The sequence below is a fragment of the Streptopelia decaocto genome (genome assembly GCF_964273445.1).
Source record: "Streptopelia decaocto genome assembly, chromosome: Z".
NCBI lineage: Eukaryota > Metazoa > Chordata > Aves > Columbiformes > Columbidae > Streptopelia > Streptopelia decaocto.
In genome coordinates, this window is record NC_138657.1 from 11,098,999 (window position 1) to 11,118,779 (window position 19,781).

Here is a 19,781-nt window from a genome sequence, read left to right on the forward strand (position 1 = left end):
GCCGGCATTTACGGCCAATACAGAAGGTGGAGGACGTGCTGGAGGGCATATAGCTCCACCTTGTGATACACCCAGCATGGCACAAAGGGGAAAAGCTGAGACCCTTCAACATGTCCTGAGACTTGTCGATCTTTTGCCGTCACCCTTTCCCCCCAGATTTTCCTCTCCTTCACAACACCTCCACAAAAGACCAGAAGTGATGCAAGCAGGCAACCCAGAGGGCTGTAAAGGCCCACCTTGTACGAGCACTGGTGGTGCCCACCCCCCATCCTGAGGACCACTCTGCCCACCAGTCTCACTACATGAACTGAACAAGACACCAGAGGACACTGCACATCGCTGGACCCGAGACTGCGAACTCCATCACACATAAAGCGAAGCCATAAGGATGGTGAAATCTCTCTATTCTTTCTTCCCCCCACTTCTACCTTTTTGCTTTCCTTCTTATATGTAACATAGTAACATAAAGTTTACAGCCCCGCATATCCTGCGAACTTCTAATGTTTACCAATCAAACCTACAGTAACTGTCCTGGTTTTGTTAAAAAACAAGTTTCTCTTTTAGTGAATTTGCCTGTCAGCTAAAGCCTTCATATTAGCTGCATTTTCCTGGAGAACCAGACACATGTTTTGGTAAACATAGCAATGGGATGATAACTTATTGATAAGCATGGATGGACATCTTGCAAGAGGGGCAACGAGAAACAGGTGACCAAGAAACTGACCAACTGTGTATAACATTCAACTCACATGAATACTTCATATAAAAGTGGGAGATCACGAGGATCTCATCCATTTCCTTATGGCCGACATTAGGAGAGGACCTTGAGAGTCGTCCCTGCGAACTGAGGCCAAGTGACAGACTGAATCCAGCTCCGGTTGGCTGCAGAGTCCAGTCCAGGACTTCGGGTGCCGGCTCTGCAGTTGTTGGGGCTTTTCAAGATTGGTTTTGTATATTTTGTATTCTCTATTCTTATTAGTAGCATTAGTAAAACATTTTTAATTTTTCCAACTCTCTTCTCTCTGTCCTTCTTTCCCTCCCGATCGCCTGTCCTGAGTGGGAAGGGGGGAGAGGGAGGGGCAAAAAAAGGGGAAGTGGGGGGAGGAGAGGAGGTTAACAACACATCTGCCAGGGTTTTATTGTCACCCCGCAATCTAAACCCTCGACAGTAACGTAAATCCTTCTGCCACCAAATCATATACCATTTGGGCCAAGCTGCAAAATAAAAGCCTTTTCTTTGTGGATCTTAAGTACTGTGTGTACTGGTTTCCAATCAAAGGGGACCCACAAACCTGAGTCACTTCTCCCCACTCACTAGTATCTGAGAGTGGGATGTGACACATGCCACATGCCTTATTGCAAAGCAATTGAGGCAAAAAGCCAAAGGTTTCTGCTGTCTCTTAAGGTGGCTCTGCAATGCCAGCAGTCCCAGCATGGAGAGGCCCAGCCCCACCAGTTCTGATCCTTTGGTGGGTGCACTGGGAACATCAAAGATGGCAGAGCACAGATGTCGGCCTGCAGACATCTCACTCTGTAAATGTCATTATAGTGTTCCCTTGTCATAATGGTGTATGTATGGATCATTCGCTGAGTTAAATGATGGATTGAATGATTAATTCTATATTCACTTTCAGTTAAGAGTTTTAGGGCTGGATGGGTAAAATGTGATTTGAAGAAACTGCTCTGGGAGATAATTTCAGTCTCCACACTGCCGTATTTCATGGTTTCTAGGACTGTGGGGTTTTCTTATTTGGCTCAGCACGTTGCATTCCTGTGCAGCTTGGCTGGCTGCTGAATTGGGGCGGTCTGTTAAGGGTGATTTCAAATCTTAGTAGGAGAAAGGTGAATTACATTGAGTATGCCCTGTGACAAGTTTACTGAGGGTTTACATTTGCTCCAGTGGAAATGCACTGAGGGCGGTACTTACTCAGTCAATAAAAGCAGGTGGTTTTGCCTTTTAGAAGCTGTGTGTGACTGAAGGAGTCCAGCCACCAACTGGGTCTGGTGCAGAAGGTTATTTACAGGCCTTTACAACAGAAGGCACGGTTTTCCACCTGCCTGCTCTAAGTATAAATTTCTCTTTCTTTGTCTTTGTTGATGTGCTTGCTTATAGGAAGGAAAAAGGGGCTGTGAGGGTAAAACAATTTGCTTCCGCCTTGTATAGAAAATGCTGGTGACAGTATGCTTCCAGTTCCAAGCCCTGACATCGGCAACTGGAGAAGTATTTTCTTTCAACATACGGGATGTCATGGAGAGAGGTCTTTCTTGCCTTTGTATTTCTCACACTTTTGTTCCAGCTTGTAAAAGTTTACATTCAGTACTTATCTCATGTAATCGATGCAAAAGGATGAATTTTAAGTGTCTGTATTTGGGTTTTTGTGTGTGTGGGGGGTGTTTATTTGTGTGGTTGGTTTGGTGTGTGTGTGTTTGGTTTGATTCTGGGATTTTTTATTCTCTTAAACTAGTAGATTTTCCCTTCTTCAATTTCTTTAGGGCAGGAGCTGTACATCTTGCTGGGGCTGACCTTGCTGCCAGCAGACAGGGAGGTCTGGCAGTTTGAAGGGAGCTGTGGGTTGCCTAGGGAATGAAGGGGCTTTTCAGACATTTTCTTCATCCAGAAATATTGCCATAGGATGCAAGCAAAGTCTGCCTTGTGTAGTAGCAGGCTATCAAGATACTTTTCTGCTTCATAAAGTCTCAACCAACCCCCATGACCAGCCCAGCATTACTGGGCGTCTCTTTGACAGGTGTTCTTTGACCGTGCTGTTTGTTTTGCAGGATGGTGACTGCCAAGGCCTGGGTTCTGAAGAAGCATTTTGATGGTTTACCCAAATCCAGTGACTTCGAACTAAAAACGATAGAGCTACCAAACCTAAAAGATGGACGTGAGTGGAGTGCCACCTGTTTTTACTTTTTCTGGAGTTTGTCTGGTTGCTGACAAATGGCTGTGCATCTGAACTGTTTGTATGTTTTCTGGCCTGCATTTCTGAAAATGGGTTGGCATGGCTTGTGGCAAGCCCGGCACCTTAGCAGTGAAGGGCGATTGCTCGTGAACACATATGCTGAAGGGTTTGGTGGGTTTTAAGACACATTGCCTTCTGATAATAGCCTTTAAAACAGTGGCTGACTTCCTCTAACTCCAGCATGCAGCCTTTTGCAGTCTCACATTGCTTAATCACACAAATAAAATAATAATAATAATAATAGTAGTAATAACTTGTACTAACTAGATCACTGCAGCACACACAAGGAAAATTATTATTAGGTGGAGACAAATGGTGAAAACTGCTGTGTGAATAAGAATTTAAGTTAAAGTTTGTTTAACAGTGTATTTCCCAAGAACTAGTGACAGTAAAGTAGATTAGGCTTCCTAGAAAAGATAGCCTAATGCTTTCTGTTTAAGGCAGTAAAGTAGTTATATTTGACCTGTGCCAAGGTTTCTTACCACCCTCTGCTGGCTGAATTATGAAAGGCATTTTATATCAGGATTGAAAATTAGTGTTTTGCTTATGGGGTCTGGAGCTCTCTACAGAGAGAGGAGGCAGATAAAGAAAATAGGGCTGAAAAGAAGCTAGCCTGCTACAGAGACACCATAGAAAGTGTCTTTTGTAATACAGTGATAATCCAGGCAAAGTTAATGAATGTAGTAGTCCCTTCTGGTAGTGTTTCCCTAAAGGATGATGGGATATGTTTTTTTTAAATTCCTGTAGCTTTTGCTGAAAGACTGACTTGTGGAAACTATGCTTTACCGTACTGCTAATGCTTAAGAATTTACTTTGTCTTTTATTGCAGAGTTGCTGCTTGAATCAGTGTTTCTCAGTGTTGATCCTTACATGAGGTATATATTTTCCTTCTTTTTAAATTGCTCACTAAGATATCTTATTTGATCTCCCACTTAAACCTCAAAAGAACATTTACTGGGAGCATCCCCTGTTGCCAGAGTCCCAGATGCCTTTGTCTCCTTTTTAGAAAAATGTGTGTTAATTACAAGACTCCCAATACAGAGCTGTTCCAGATTTAGCCAGGCATTAGGATAATGCTGTAGCCCTAGACTTTTATTGGACTTTACTGTTGTTCCTTGTCATGTCTCTTCCACTGCAATGCAACAGGCTCAAATGAGACTGAAGCCCTGTTGCAGTAGCTGCTTCCTGTACTTAGGGATACATATTATAAGTATGAAATTGCTGATATGTCCATGTTAATAGGTGGTGGTTCAAGCTAAGGGAGATTGGGTAGCTTGAAGAAGTCTGGTGGACCCTACTGTCAGAGTCTCAGCCTTCTTGGAGTGGTGGATCATGCTGGGAAGATTAATGCTGTTGTGTCCACAACAGTCTAGCCCAATATTCACTCAAGATGGGATGCTTCAGTGGCTGGCCCTGGAAAACCTCACGTTAGGTCATTAAAGTAACAATCGCTTTGTGATCTGTTCAGTGTCACTGCTTATGCTCTCTTTCTGAGTCAGACTGTAGCTACTGCTCCACAGAAAGTCTGGGACATCTTTGAAGTTGCTTGCAGTAAGCCATCTCTCTGCCTGTGTTACAGACCTTACAGTCAAACGAAAATGAAGGAAGGGGACATAATGCTTGGCACACAAGTTGCCAGGTAAGATCTTCAGTTCTTATCCATACACTTGGCAGATCTCAAAGGACTATACTAGCATTCAGGACATTTGCAGCCTCCACTACCTATTGTTGACATGAGTCTACATCTGCAGCTGTATTCTGATCTTTAATTGGCTGGAATCTGTTTTTTCTCTAAGAACCTCTTTTGCCTTCTTGGAGAGCATTTAGTCATCTGATACAATCATTATATTCTGGCAATAATGTTTTCAAATGAATTTTTTGCAAGCATAGGTATGAAGGGTCAACCATTGCACTTCCCATAAGTTTCAAATTCACATTTTAGAATCTGCTGTGCTAGTAATTGCATGCCCAAAACTGTGCATGCCATCTACTCCAGCTGAGAATACCCCAGTGTCACCTAAGATACAGCTCTAGACAAAAGGTTACCTACCCTTAAATCTATCCTTCCCAAGGTCGTGGTAATTTAGCTATACAGATGTTTCCCTTTGTCAGCTTGTTCCTGCTGTGCTGCCTCTAAGTTGCTGCCCAGGAACATCTGTGGCCTTTGGCTTTTGTGTTTCTCTGCAGGAATATGAGGGCTGTGATAAATTACAACCAAGCCTGATGAATAGAAGGGCGACTGTTTCCAATATTTCAAAGCTGCTTACCTACCCCTTCCCAATGTAGTTTTGCCATTGGGCAAAAAAGTTGAATTTTCATTTGGTGTAGAGAGACTGCAAGTATGAACTTCTCCCAGTTATTAGACACTGCTTTCTATCTGGTTTTGTTACCCCAAGAGATCCCATCTTCAAGCTCTGCAACCTTTAAATAAGGTGCAGGTTGTCTGAAAAGGGAGTTGCTTGTTACAGCCTATCTCTGACATCTTGCCTTAATCCTGGCATCCTCTTTCCTGCCTTCTAGCTCACAGAAGCCTAGTCTGAATTCACACCAAACTGGTGCTAGTTAAAAAAAAGACATCATCAATGTGTGAATGTTGGATTTGTTGTGGGCAGGGTTGAGTCTAGAATCATCTTTCACCAGAATACCCCTAGTGATGACAGGCTGTAGACATTTCAGGAAAGACATCAGAAGCCTATAGCATCAGCAGGCATGGGCTAAATGTCCTGATGCAAAATATTTCCTTTCTCCTGCATCACAGAGCAACAGAAATACAGGAGGGAAGAGCCAGTAATGATTTGTCTCTGACAGGAGTATTATTTTTTCTTCTTCTTTTAAACAGGATTGTAGAAAGCAAGAATCCTGCTTTCACCGTGGGGGCCTGTGTCGTGGCTAGTGGTGGCTGGAGAACGCATTTCATCTCTGATGGGAAAGACCTACTACTCCTTCCTTCTGGTTGGCCAGAATCACTCCCCAAATCTGTGGCTCTTGGGACAATTGGCATGCCAGGGTAAGTCTTGAGATCCAAAGGCCGCAATCCCCTGGATTTTGCTGTGCAGCATATTTCTGCGTACTTGTGTCATGTTTTTCCCTCGTCTTGTTCTGCCAGTATGTTGTCTGCTCACTCTGGTAAAGAACATGTGTGATTCCAGATGGCCTTACCCTGTCGAGGGCCTGAAGTTTGGTCCATCCTCTAGATCAGAGGAGATTTGCCTTGAAGATGATGGTTCCTTTCCTTGAGGAGTTGTAATAATGTAGGGAGAGGATCCAGGAGGGACTGGAATTGACCTCAGTGGAAAGACTCAAACTTCACTGGTACCTGGACTAGTGTGCTTTTGCTGATTGGGCTCTTCAGCTTTCACCATATTTCCAGATTTACCCCCAAAATGGCAAAAAACAGCTGTCACATCGTGCAGCAAAACAGAGGTCCTTTAAATTGTACTGCAGCAGACAGAGCTGCTGTGCTTCAGGATCTCTATTCACTTCTGCAGTCTTTCAGGCATCTTCTCACATTTCTTCTCTTTTTCTCTGTAGTTTGTACAGGAAATCAGAACTTGGCCAGCCCTGTTGACACAGAAGGCTTTCAAAATGATTGTAACATTATGTGTGATGCAGAACTTCTCAGATTTAATTTTGACATCAGGCAAGATGTGTGTTTTTCCAGACAGCTGCTAGATGGATTCAGTTCATCCTTTCAGTTCGGACCCAGGGAGAAGCTCTAATCCTGAATTTAGAAGTTAGAAGAAAAATCTGTTGGGATTCTGGGCCAGTTGTTCATGTTGCTTTGGGAAGCTTGTGGAGCCTGATGTCATTCTGTATTTATATGATCAGCGGAACCTGTTTGAGCTAAAATTTAGTGGTTCCTGTTCACCGAGTAGCCATAGCTCTGCACAGTAGTCCTCAGGAGCAGTGTGCCCATCAGTTCAGCAAGTTTTTGCCACCATTTTTATCTCTTTCTGCCAGCTTTGATTTGTGATGTCTATTGTATAACCTTTGCCTCAGTTTGGTAGATACCAGCTGATTTCTGTCTAGCTTGGATTTACTCTCTCCTCCAGTTTGTAACAGAGTTGGCACCTTACAGATTTGTGTTTCTTTTTTTGGCTAGTGAGCACAGGAAAACTGTTTTCACTTAAGGTAGTCTTCAGCCACAGTGTCCTCTTTTCCAGTAGAGCATCTGTTTTTTTCTGGGACGGCTGTAGAAAATGCCAAATGAAGAAGTTTGGGTTAATTTTTGCATTTCATGAAGAATGAGGGAGGCATTGTCAGGCACTGGAGCAGTCTGCCCAGGGAAGTGGTGGGGTCACCCCCCCGGAGGTGTTTAAAAGGTGTGCAGATGAGGTTCTTAGGGAAATAGTTCAGAGGTGGACTTGGCAGGATTGGATTAATGGGTTGGATTCAATGATCTTAAAGGTCTTTTCCAACTGAAATGATTATATGACTCCAGGAAAAGTGAAACTTGTTCTGATAGTGACAATATTTTAGTTCAATGTTGTCAAGTCACATCTCTGTGTCTGGCATCTTCTATTCCTCACTGAGCATTCTTTCTTCACAGCCTCACTGCATACTTTGGTCTGCTGGAGGTCTGCAAGATGAAGCCAGGAGATACGGTGCTGGTTAATGCTGCAGCTGGTGCTGTGGGGTCTGTGGTGGGGCAGATTGCTAAAATTGGGGTAAGTGCCTTGGACTGCTCATGCTTGCAGGCCATGCATGATGAAGAGGGCAAGCATCCCTGAAGGCATGCCCACAGTAAGGTCTTGAGGCAGCACAAGCTCCTGAGGATCTAGGAGAGCTTGCTGAATGTTTCCTAGAGCTCAGGAACTCATATGGTGATGACAGCCTGACTTTAAGTGTGAGCCCCCCACCCAGCACTCTGTGAGTGTCAGCCTGTGTTGTGAAGGTATGTTTAGAAATGCTTTTCTCCTTTCCTTGCAGGGCTGCAAAGTGGTTGGCTGTGCTGGCTCAGATGACAAGGTTGCCTATCTGAAAAGCATAGGCTTTGATGAAGCCTTTAATTACAAGACTGTTGCATCTTTGGATGAAGCGCTGCGTAAAGCCTCTCCTGATGGCTACGACTGTTTCTTTGACAATGTGAGTTCAGGGAGAGGGCTCTACCCTGAGCTGACCATCATTTTCCTTAAACTAAAGCAGGAACTCAAATTGTATACATCTAATTGAAGACTACACCAGGAACTTGGTATTGAGTTCCATCTAATTGAGAAATGGTCTCTGTAAGAGCTTACTGCTTTCCTGTTCCCTTCCCACACTTATTTCTCTGGCTGACTTGGGCAGTAACAGAAAGAAAAAACACTGAAAGGCAAAGCTGGATGTTTGGTGATGTTTGGGAATGGAGAGAAAGCAGCTTTCACTCTCTGGAAAGTATGGCACATTTTGGGGAGGGGAGGGTCACAGTGAACATTCAGTTGATGCTGAGAGAGCTCCAGTCCATTCCTGGCCCCACCTTGAACCACAGGCCATACTCTGCTGTTGCTGGAAGGGGCCTGAGCATCGATGGCCCCACCATGACACGATCCAGGTGGCTACACTGGTACCTAACAACGAAAGAGTTTCAAGACCCACTTGTAAAGTTGCTGTAATGGCCCACAGAGGGTTTCTGACCTCTCCCAGGTACATCTGGTGTTAATGGGGGCTCTGGACTGTTCTCAATAGGCTTTTTTAATATGACCATCTTGTTTTGGAGGCTAAGAGAGTTTAACAGTATGGATGCAGTCAAACCATATCAGTTCACCTTCAAGCCAGAGAACAAGCCCTGGCTTTTTAAATTTCCTAGTATACCTAATGTGTGCATTATACCTGGTAATATAACACCTGTTACAGGAGTATTAGCTGAAAAGAAATTGGCCTAAAATTCCCTGGCTATCCACCTGCTTTAAAGGGTAGCCGTCATCACACCTTTAGCATGTCTTTCTCTCAGCAGCCTGTCTGCTGATCCAGGGATGAGGACACGGTCGTTCTGTGTGGGTTGCAATGCACCCGCCTTGCCCTGGCAATTAATATGAATGCATGGTGCCAGGACAAAATGATTGCCTCTGTGGCAGGAGCTCCTGGTTTCCTTGCCTCACCCTTCCAAATTTAATGTCCTGTGCTGTTAAGTTCTTAAACAGGTTTTATGGTCACATCCTTCCCTTGCCTCTCACTTCCAACTTCTGTGCAGAGCTCTCCCCAGCAGTAAATTTTCTTACAGCTTTGTTCCATTAAAAGCTTCTGAGTAAAGCACATCCCTATGTGGGAGAAGGGAGTCATTAAAACTTGTCATCACCGTAATGTGAAAAGGGAAAAGTGCAGACTGGTGTGGAGGAAAAGCAAAGGTGCTGCTTCTTAGTGCCCCTAGACATGCCCCTTAGGAAGAGGGATCTAAGGGCAAGTCCTGCCCGATGCTTCTGAACCAAGTTTTGTGAAGCAGATTCAGAAATAACACTGATTCTCTGTGTTTGTAACTAATTTTTACAAGAGTGACATTAAGTCCTCATAGGTGCTGACTAAGTATAAGGGTTTCTGCAGCCACTGAGTCTTTGGAGTAGTGGAACTCACCTGTCCACTCCTCGATGCAACGTGTTGATGCAACAATGCAAGGCTGGCAGGTTTTCGCAGTCAATGCGCAGCACTGGATTGCCTCTAATGCTGCATGTGTTCCGGTTCTTGTAGGTGGGTGGAGAATTTTTCAGTGTTGCTGTCTACCAGATGAAGATGTTTGGAAGGATTGCGGTCTGCGGAGCTGTGTCTCAGTACAATGACACTGTGCCTCAGAAAGGTATGAGACTGCTTTCCTGTGTCTAAGTTTATTTGCTGTTTGGTGATGGCAGAGAGACTGACTTAATGGGTGTCTCTTGAGATTTTATTGTTGTTTCCGTATGCCGTTTGAGTATATGTATGTCTGCACATTTGGGTAACTAAGAGCTGCTCTGGGACAGCGGGAGTGTGACCACAGTCTGTGTGTAAGTGCACTCATGCCCCTTGGTGCACTCATGCCCCTGCCTTCTAGAAAAAATGGGAGGTCTGGATTCTCTTTGACAACTGACTGGCTTTGGACTCCCAGATCACTTTAAAAATGGGACAGGTTTTTGAGACTGGGGAGACTATCACACATTTTTATGATTGAGGGAACCAGTTTTTTAATGTGTGTCACTTTTTTTGAGATTTAGGAAGAGCGTGAGAGCATGGCAGGCTAATCAAACAAGCTGTCGTAACAGTATTTCCAGGACTCAGATGAAAACTCTCAGCTGAAGATGAGGCCACTTGTGAATGAAACTGTTTTCAGAAGTGCCAGGTGTTTAGTCCTGCAGCTTTATGGACCAGGCCTTTATTTCCCTGGGTGGCTGTCTGTCCATGAATCCTTGGCCCTTTGTCCTGAAAATTCTGCCTGGAAAAAAGTAGCAGTTGGTTCTGGCTGGAACAAAGTGATTTGATGGTCTTTACTGCCTAAAAGCTCTTCGGTCTGGTTTTAAATGAAACTGATATTGCAGCTGGTTTGCTGGTTCCTTTCTCTTGCAGGGACTTCTGTGCATTTTCCAATGATCTTCAAACAACTTAGAATGGAAGGGTTTATTGTGACCAGCTGGTATAACCGCCGGGAGGAAGCTCTGAAGGCACTGCTAAAATGGGTTGTGGAGGTAAGGAAGGAAGGAGTAGTTTTCTGTAAGGTGTACTCACACCATAGCTTCCCTCTTTGCAAGGAGTCTCTTGTCATAGCTGTTGAGTTGAGGTCTCAGCGTGATATTTCTCTTCCACCTGACTTGCTCTTTGAGCCTTTTGGAGACACTGATGCCACGGTGAACATGCCTGATCCCTTCTGCTTTGCTGAGAACTGCAATATTAGTTTGTAGATGTAGATACATTCCAGAATACATGTAGGCATTGAAAAGGGATGCGTCCAGGTAATTCAAAACACTTTTCTTGCAATAAAGAGTTTAATATTTAGAATGATTCCTCCATTTCTCATTCAGAAGTCTCCTTTAGTTTGTAGTATGAGAAGGGATTCCCATTGTTGTGTGCTGAAATTACTGGCAAGTATGGATGTTTTAACAGGTTTGGAACCTGGGCTTTAGAGGGTCTTAATAAGGAATTTCTTAAGTTTATTTTTTCTAAATGGATGCTGAGTTGAACACTCGGTTCATGGCTGTGAAAAGCTTGTGAGTATGAACATTAAAGGCTAAGAAGCTCTAGCTTTTACAAGAGGATTTGGGATAGCTTAACTTTTGATCACTTGGATTTGCAATTCCATACTTCCTTATGGGTAAAGACAGGCCTAGCATTGACAAAGTAATCCCATACCTGCCTATTTTTTGAGGACCAAGTAGCACTAAATCTCTCCTGGTGTGTTTTTATATCAGTGACCTTTGCTGTGTGCTCTGTCTTACAAAGAAAGCAGATCCTCACAACAGCCTACCTAGTTTTGCGAAGTTACCCTGCTGCATGCCAGCTTGCATGTTTCAAGTGAAACATGCAAGCTGGAGAAAATTTGGTTGCAATTTTAGTCTCCTGAGCATCATAGAATCATTCAGGTTGGAAAAGACCTGTGAAATCATCAAGTCCAGCCATTAACCTAACATCACCAAGTCCACCTCTAAACCATGTTGCTCAGCGCCGCATCTCCATGTCTTTTAAGCACCTCCAGGATGGTAACTCCACTTCCCTGGGCAGCCTGTTCCAAGGCCAAACAACCCTTTCCATAAAGAAGTTTTCCCTGATATCAAATCTAAACCTCCTCTGGCACAACTTGAGGCAATTTCCTCTCATTCTCTCACTTGTTACATGGGAGGAGAGAACAACAGCCTCCATGCTCCAACCTCCTTTCAGGTAGCTGCAGACAGCGATAAGGTCTTCCCTCAGCCTCCTTTTCTCCAGGCTGAACAGCCCCAGTTCCCTCAGCTGTTCCTCATCAGACTTGTGCTCCAGACCCCTCACCAGCTTCATTGCCCTTCTCTGAACTCTCTCCAGCACCTCAGTGTCTTTCCTGTAGTGAGAGGCCCAGAAGTGAACACAGGATTTCAGGTGCGGCCTCACCAGTGCTGAATACAGGGCAGACATTGGTGAAAACTAGGCAGCTGGTGCACAAAAACTCATCAATTTCCTTTTTTGCTTTTGACAGGGAAAACTGAAGTTCCATGAACACATCACTGAAGGATTTGAGAACATGCCAATGGCTTTCATTGGATTGTTTAAGGGAGAAAATATTGGAAAAGCTATTGTGAAGGTCTGAAGATCCGGTATTTCTGGGAGACTGGCACAGGAGAATGTGATTCTGTTAAGTGCTCTTAACTCACTAATCAAAAGGCATGTTTCAGTCTTTTTGCTGGTGATGATAACTTCCATTAATGATTTAGCTAATAAGTGTAATGATATGCCAATGGCTTTGCTCTTGAAGAGCTTATTCCCAAAGCTATACACAAAAAAGAAAGCCTTAAAACTAGTGAACCTTCTCAGAACTGTAACAGATTTAATAGTAGCTTGAACCTTTCTAAGTGTTGGCCTGTGGAAAGGAAAAGCAATTCCAAAAGTTTTGACAAATGATGGCATATCTAATGACTAATATTTACCTATTGATTTGGCCCAGAACTTGGCAAGAGGGAATTTTTAAACTAATATCAAAGAGCAAAGAACAGGCTAGCGACACTTGGGGATTCCCAGCCTCCTCACTGGCTGGCTTTTTTTTTTTTTAAACTTTAAAGAAGAAATGTAGATATCTCTGTTATTTTGAGATAATGGAAAGAAAAAAAATAACTCTCTTAATGCATACTTTGCTTGTGTTATAGTTCTCTTTGCAGCTAACGCAGTGTGGCTAAAATATTACAAGCACTTAGTTATCCCAGCAGATCTCACAGTACAGGTGGCATGGATAGGTAACTTCCTTGAGTACTTTGGCCATGGGTGTCCAAGCTGAGAGCTGACCTTGCCATGGTGTTCACCCTGGCTCTCCTGGAAGATGAGATCAATGTGCTGGCCCTAGCTGTGCTAAATTGGTGTCTAGGACCCACATGGTGCTGCGTGAAGGAGACACACAGATTAGTAACAATAATTATCTTAGATGTATTGAAAAAGCCAAAACAAGAACCTGTTACTACGGGATACAGACAGATATTGAAGGTGAATGTGATTCTTCTTCAGCTGCTGTGGAGGACTTATTTGTTAATTTTTTAGGTTTTATTATTGATTTGTGAAGAGGGATCCTAAGTGGCCTTATCGTAAGTAGACTAATTCTGGCTCAGCCTGCTTTCTCACAGAATATTGATGTGTATGTTCCCCTCACTATCCGCATGTAGATTTCACGCTTCATGAGTTGCAGCTGATTTTGTAAGGCTGTTTTACCCCCACAAAAAGATTATTTTTTTTTTTGTAAAATCAAATTCTCCTGAGCCTGCCCAACCTCTGAACTTTACTGAGGAACATAGCTGTTTCCTCCTGAAAATCAGAGTTCTCTGTTATGCACTAGGAATGCTGCCAGCACGTGAGTAATGACGATAATATCCTGTGTTGTTAGGCAGTTTGGAGGTCTCGTGGTGCTTTCTCCCTGTGAGCTTGATCAGGATCAAAGTCCTAAAGCTTATGGAGAGAGATACCTGAATTTTTCCACAATGTATCAATGAAAATAAAAAGGCAGTATTAAAAAAAGTTGTTTGTGTTTTTTTTTGACAGTCATAGGATTGAGAGTGTCAGTGGCACAAACTAGGCTGAAGATCATGAAAACTCCCTATATTTCTCCCCTCTGGTAAAGCAAATTAACCCTATGAGTACAATCGGTGTAACAAAGCTGAACGTGCGCCATGGAGAGCAAGGGTGCAGTGATGCAGTGCTGGGATAGGCCTTTCTGCCCATATGTGAACACGTGTGCCTGCAGGCAGAGCATCAGTAGAACCGTGGTGGTCCAGCCTGTCCTCTGGCATGTGAGCACGCAAATGCTGGCTGCCATCACCCCTCTGCTGACACTGTCACTTTGCAGCTGAACTTGGTGGCTTTCTGGGAAGGGAGAGCTCTTGGTGTTCCCACTGTCTGTCCAAAGGTGTGTGAGGGATCGCCTGCAGCAGTGCACCACTGCACACATCTGCAAAGGTGAAAAGGGAATCCGCTCTGCCCAGGGTGCAGTGCCCATGCCTCGGTGGCCCTGCAGCTGGGGCTGTTCTGATGGGTCATCTCTGGTCTTTGTGTGCTGCTTTTCTCCAGTCCATGTGGCCATGTCTCTGCCAGTACCTAAGTTACACTTAGCACGTAGGCTTGACGGGGGATTAGGATCCCAGACCATTGAGGATATAATATGAGAGCAAGAGGAACAGTTTATTTAATAATCATAAATGAAAACAGCTGTAGACTTCATCTATTGGCTAAATAGCTATTTATTTATAGATATGATTTCTAGACTAGTGGTTTAACTGTTTAATGCCTTAGTCTTGCCTGTGCAAGATGAAATAGTCTCTAGATTAGAGGTGTTCCAGCCTAATAAATATTGCAACTTTTGTGTCCTGTTCCTAAGCAAATTGAGGCTGGGGCTGGCAGGAATAAGCTGCCTGAGCTCAGGACACAGTGAGAACCAGCCTTGAGGAGTTCACCATGGCCTGCCACACGAAGGGTGGTCTCAGGAATCCCTGGGAACTGCAAGGAGCTGTGGGTTGCTGAAACTGAGGTACTACTCCTGGAGTGCATTGCTGCCTGCTAGCTTCTTCCATGGTCATCCAGACTGGGTGACCACCAAAGCAGTCAGGACACCATTCTTATGTGAGCTCTGTTCCCCAGCTGAATCAAATCCAACATTAAACCCTGAAGCATTTCTGATGCAGCCTGTATTGAAGCAAGGGAGACATACTTCAGATCCTTTCCTCTTACCTTGCTTCCACAACCCCTGTCTGTAGCTGTTCATGTGTCACACCCTCACCCGGCTAGACAGCATCAGCTCCAAACAGGTCCCTGAGAGCTTGGCTCGCTGCTGGCCAGTACCTGCTGTGTGTGGGGGAACACATCCTGTCCCTGTCCTCAGCTCCTTATCTCTAGCTCAACCTGGGTTCTGCTTCTCAGTAAGCTGAAAGCCATTGGGGCCATCCTGCTTAGTGGTGGTAAAACTGGCCACTTCATTTCCCTCATGAGCAGGCTTCACAGTTCAGAGGACTGTTCATGGTGCCGGCCCTTGCGCTTCCCCCAGGCTCCGCTCCCAGAGGAGCTTGAAACAGATGCAAAGAAAGGTGAAAAATCAAACTTGATTCCTACCCTAAGGAAACATTATGGAGTGACTCAAGTGGAGGTGAGAAGACTCCAGCCCTGTCTGAAATCCTTCCTCAGTGGATGCAGTTAGACTCAATGTCTGGCTTCTTCATGTCCCTGGAATCTGTTCACACATCTACTACACCCATCCCAGATGCTCCTGTTCCTGGGAGCCAGGCAGATGGTGCCACCTGGATAGTAGGAATCCACCACCCATGCATTATCTCTCCTCTAGAACATTACCCAGAGATCCTACCCTTACCCCAGTGCTGTCAGAAAGGGAAGACACAAGGTATCCCCAGAGTCAGACTGTACTTACAAATCTATGTATAAACGCGGACAGTCACTGCCACCTTGTGGAGATCTGCATCTGTCACAGATTTTTTTTTTAGCCAGCTACAGGTAGAGGTAAGGCTTCACACAGCTGCCAAATGCACTTCACCATCTCCATCTACAAACCTGGACCATCTCAGCTTTCCCCCTCCAGAGTAGAAAAAAGTTGAATTTCGCATGGACATGCTTCCCTGACATCTCCACAAGACTTCAAGTTCCTCACACTCATCTAGTTGGTCCTTACCAAATTTGGAAGCGTCTGGCTGGACATGCTTCTCACCTGCACAAAATCTCCACTGAAAATAAGGATTCCACAGGTATAGTTCAACCTTCAGTCAGCTAAATCAAGTAGAGGGCCCACTGCCCCTCAGAGCACCCTATAGTTTGGTGCTTGGTCTTCTGTTTGAGGAAGACCTACAGATAAAGATGTCAGCACCTGGTACAGAGTTGGTACACAGTTACAGCTTCAGCTGAAGAGCAGAGACTCCATGCCACATCCAGGCCTCTGCTAAGCGGGGTTGCTTCTCAGTCTTGCACTACCTGTTGTCAGCATGTTAATGGTTTACATGGCAAGGTTTTGGTAATTATGGGGGGCAGCTGAAGGGTTTACTTCTGTGAGAAGGCACCAAAGGCTGCCACCACATCAGACAGAGCCAGCTCCAAGACAGGCCTGCTGCTGGCCAAAGTGGAGCCCCCTGAGAGAACATATTTGAGAAAAAGTAAGACAAGCAAAGTAAGAGCTACATAATAGCATCAGGGAGAGAGCAAAAATACCCTGCAGACATCAAGGTCAGTGCAGAAGGAGGGGCAGGAGGTGCTCCAGGTGCTGGAACAGAGATTCCTGTGCAGCCCATCGGGAGTTCAGCTGTCCTCTGCAGCCCATGGAGCAGCCCAGGCTGGAGCAGGTTTTCTGGCAGCACCCGTGGCCCCGGGAGGACCCACACTGGAGCAGTCTGTTCCTGAAGGACTGCACCCCACATTGGGGCAGCGGAAGAGCATGAGGAGGAAGGAGCAGCAAAGACCACATGTTATGAACTGAACACAACCCCCATCCACCTTCACTGCTCAGGGATGAGGAGCTGGAAGAGTCAGGAGTGAAACTGAACCTGGGCAGAAGGGTAGGGGAAGATCTTTATAGATTGGTTGTTATTTCTTATCATCCTACTCTTTTTAAGTGCAGTAAATTTCCTCAAGTTGAATCTGGTTTGCCTGTGACTAATTGCTGAGTGACCTCCCTGTCCTTGTCTTGAGCCAGGACCTTTCCTGTCATTTTCCCCCCCTGTTCTGCTGAGGAGGGGGAGTGATAGAAGGGGATTGGTGGGCATCTGACATCCAGCCAAGGTCAACAACACACACCAGTCAGGCTCTCCCACCCCCCACCAAGAGTCAGCAAGGATTTCACCAGCATATTCCCCAAGCCAACTCCTTGGGTGGGTGAAAGTTGCATGTCACAGAACACAGCACAGAGAAGCTGCTGTGCCACAGTTTGTTGACACTGGTAAACAATAGAAGTTGTTTTCTGTCCTTGCTAGATCTAGATAGTTTTGAAGAATGAACAGGAAGAATTTAAACATTAGATTAGAAATACTCTTACTGGAATCATTTGGGGCAGAATCCAAGATTAGCTTAATACAGGTCAAGGAAAGAATGAAAAGCAGATGTTTAACTGGAGATGAACTTAGGCTGACTGCTGCAAGAGAAGATGTGGAAGAGATGTGCAGGTGGCTAAGAGAATCCTTCCCCAAGCACATGACTGCAGTTTCAGAACACATCGATGGGGTTAAGGAGTGTCACTATTCCACTACAATCTAATCATGCACAGTTCCCTTGTCCACCCACCGTGAAAGGGGAGGGCCAAGGGTCACAATAGTTGGTCCCCTCTCATTAAGCCTCCTCATTCCAGTCATGTGTTCCAATTTCTGCGCTCAAGGAAGTACTTCTCTTCCAGCTGGGCAGCCCACTCTTGGAAAGCAAGCCACCTAACAGGCCTGCAGACAAAAACATCCCACTCTGCCGGTTTGACAGCAAGGCACAGATCCCAGCCATTTCATAGCCAAATTAAACAGACCGTAGTCATTACCTCAGGGGAGGACAACTTCCTCCTGAAGCCCTCAGAAGAAACCTTCATGTGACACATAAATCAAGTTTCTTCCAAACATTCAAGTCAGTTGGGCATCTCCCACTTCCCTCTTAAAGACATCTTTTCAGATCATGAGATCAAAGCAGTCAGATCTGTTCATGCAAAGTGCAGATCTGAGAGTTCAATGGAAGAGTGACTCAGCCTCACTACTGTCTCACTCCTTCACATGGAAAAACAAGCAAGCAAAAAAAATGCACCCACTGACCTCTCCAGGGTAGTACTTAATACCCATGTGGCAAGGCATGCAGCTCAAGGTTTTACCCAGGCTAATTATACCCGTTCCATTTAGGGCAAAAAGTTTATTTGCTATATCTAGGCTTTGTTAAAGGCTGAAACCCCATGTTCTTGCCTGGGGGAAGACTCAGTCCAGTCCCCATCCTTAACTGGGGTTCTCTTCGCCCAGTAGGGACACTGTTGCTGTAGGAACTGAGACTCCTTACACCTCAAGTATAACCATTAGACTGCACTTTCCATCACCTGTAATGACAGGGACGAACTACAAACACTCACATTCTGGCATAATTACACACTTTAAGAGAATATGCTTGCTGGTTCCTTTGAAAGGAAAGTCTGACTAACACAGATCCTCACTGCATGTTCCTCAAAAAGCCAAGCCTTAAAGAACACCTCCTTTCAAAGAAGTCTATGCAGGTTATTTCCACCACACCATGCCTACATTCCAGTTCTCAGAACAGGAAAATCTCATAGCACTGGAAGCTGTAGACTCACTGCACTTGTAGGAACTGCTTCATACCACTGGTTTCAGCACAAGGGTTATTCCAGCCTTTCTGACCTTTCCTAATCCTATCTTTAATGTCTAGTAACAGCTTTGTCACTTAGATCTTTCCAGCCTATTGCAGAGTGGCATCTTATTAGGGGAGTAAAAGCATTAAGTCAAATTAAGCATGAGTAGCATTTTCCATTAACTGCCCCTTTCCCCTCCTGTAATAGGTAACAACCTGGTCTGGACTCAGCTCAGCAGAAACAATGTGCATTGCAGCACATCTCAGTAGCTTTCTTATTTCCTCGGGATGAAGCTGGATGGTAGGGGGTCCTACTGGACTTCACACCAGGGATTTTTAAAACCTTTCTTGCTCCTAGCTACCACCCAAGGGAATAAGCAGGCCACCCAGGACCTGCTTTTAAAAGCAATGCTTGTTTACAAATGGTGTGATGTTAATGGTGGATTCTTGCTTCAGCTCCATTTTATTCTCTCCCCACAAGCCTGTCCATGGCACCACTTGAGGTAGTGGTTTCCCTACTTGTGTGAACAGTCTTTTAAAACACACAGCTGCACTCCTCTTAGTCAAATAGCCAGAGCTACACAAAAGCAACTTTGCATGTCCTTCTCATTTTATAATCACAATCCAGAAATTACACCCAAGAAGATACTTGATGGCTCATCCTCAAAGGGTGTGGTCACTTCAGACTAGAAAAATCTTGTTTCAAACAGGGCACATATGCAGCAAGCTGTCAAAGGCACCCAGTCAAGAGCCAGGAAATAAATGCATGCTTGTGAAATGAGTGTAAGGCTGAGTCACACATGAGCTCCCTACCGCAAGCGTAAGAGGCTCACCCATTCCACATCACCTGCATATGCAGCAGGAAGTCTTGTTTTTTCATCAAGGATACTCAACAAGCAGCAGAGCTCACCTGGCCCCAACCACAGCAGCAGCCATAGCTGACAGCTACAGCACTGCTGCTTTATTTACTGAGCTCTTATCCAGGACAACACCCAAGCCAGCAAGAAAGCCAGTTCGATATGGTGGAAAAAACCCACAGCAGTTCTCCTTGGTAACACTGGAAAGAGCAGCTGAATGGTATAGAGGCTGTCAGGTCAGTGTTAATGTAGATGATGTGATGAATACATAAATCTAAATTATCTGGGGCTGAAGACACTATGAGTTTTACCTCTTCAGTCATCTGTTCCAGACTACTGCCCAGGAATAAAGCAGCCCAACTGGGAGATTCAACATACGTTGCTACTAATAGAACCAGAAAGTACACCAAAGCAAGGCAAAACTGAGAAGGCAAAAAGGCAGCAGCTCCAAGCCTTACCTTACACTTCCATAGTAGGATTGTTATTATAATCCAATGTTTAATACACAACCAAGTCTTAGCTTTGAAGTCTAAAATGAAGTTCG

General features: G+C 44.8%; 1 protein-coding gene across 2 annotated transcripts; it reads left to right on the forward strand.

Annotated features, from left to right (window-relative positions):
- Positions 1-1,897: 1,897 nt before the first annotated feature.
- PTGR1 (prostaglandin reductase 1) lies at positions 1,898-13,569 on the forward strand. 2 transcript variants are annotated; one of them, XM_082074899.1, is made up of 10 exons: positions 1,901-2,067; positions 2,779-2,885; positions 3,793-3,838; positions 4,543-4,602; positions 5,803-5,970; positions 7,513-7,630; positions 7,893-8,048; positions 9,624-9,729; positions 10,470-10,588; positions 12,067-13,569. In XM_082074899.1, the coding sequence occupies exons 2-10, from the start codon at positions 2,780-2,782 to the stop codon at positions 12,175-12,177; spliced, it is 990 nt and encodes a 329-aa protein (XP_081931025.1). In that variant the 5' UTR covers positions 1,901-2,067; position 2,779; the 3' UTR covers positions 12,178-13,569. The 2 variants fall into 2 exon arrangements, with proteins under 2 accessions (XP_081931026.1, XP_081931025.1); XM_082074900.1 differs by lacking the exon at positions 4,543-4,602 and having other exon boundaries at positions 1,898-2,067.
- The last annotated feature ends 6,212 nt before the right edge of the window (positions 13,570-19,781 follow it).

Excerpts from the sequence above, each read along its gene's own strand:
- PTGR1 (XM_082074899.1), top strand. The coding sequence starts at position 2,780 with ATGGTGACTGCCAAGGCCTGGGTTCTGAAGAAGCATTTTGATGGTTTA. Across the intron at positions 5,971-7,512 it reads GGGACAATTGGCATGCCAGG|CCTCACTGCATACTTTGGTC; the intron begins GTAAGTCTTGAG and ends CTTTCTTCACAG. Across the intron at positions 7,631-7,892 it reads GGCAGATTGCTAAAATTGGG|GGCTGCAAAGTGGTTGGCTG; the intron begins GTAAGTGCCTTG and ends CTTTCCTTGCAG.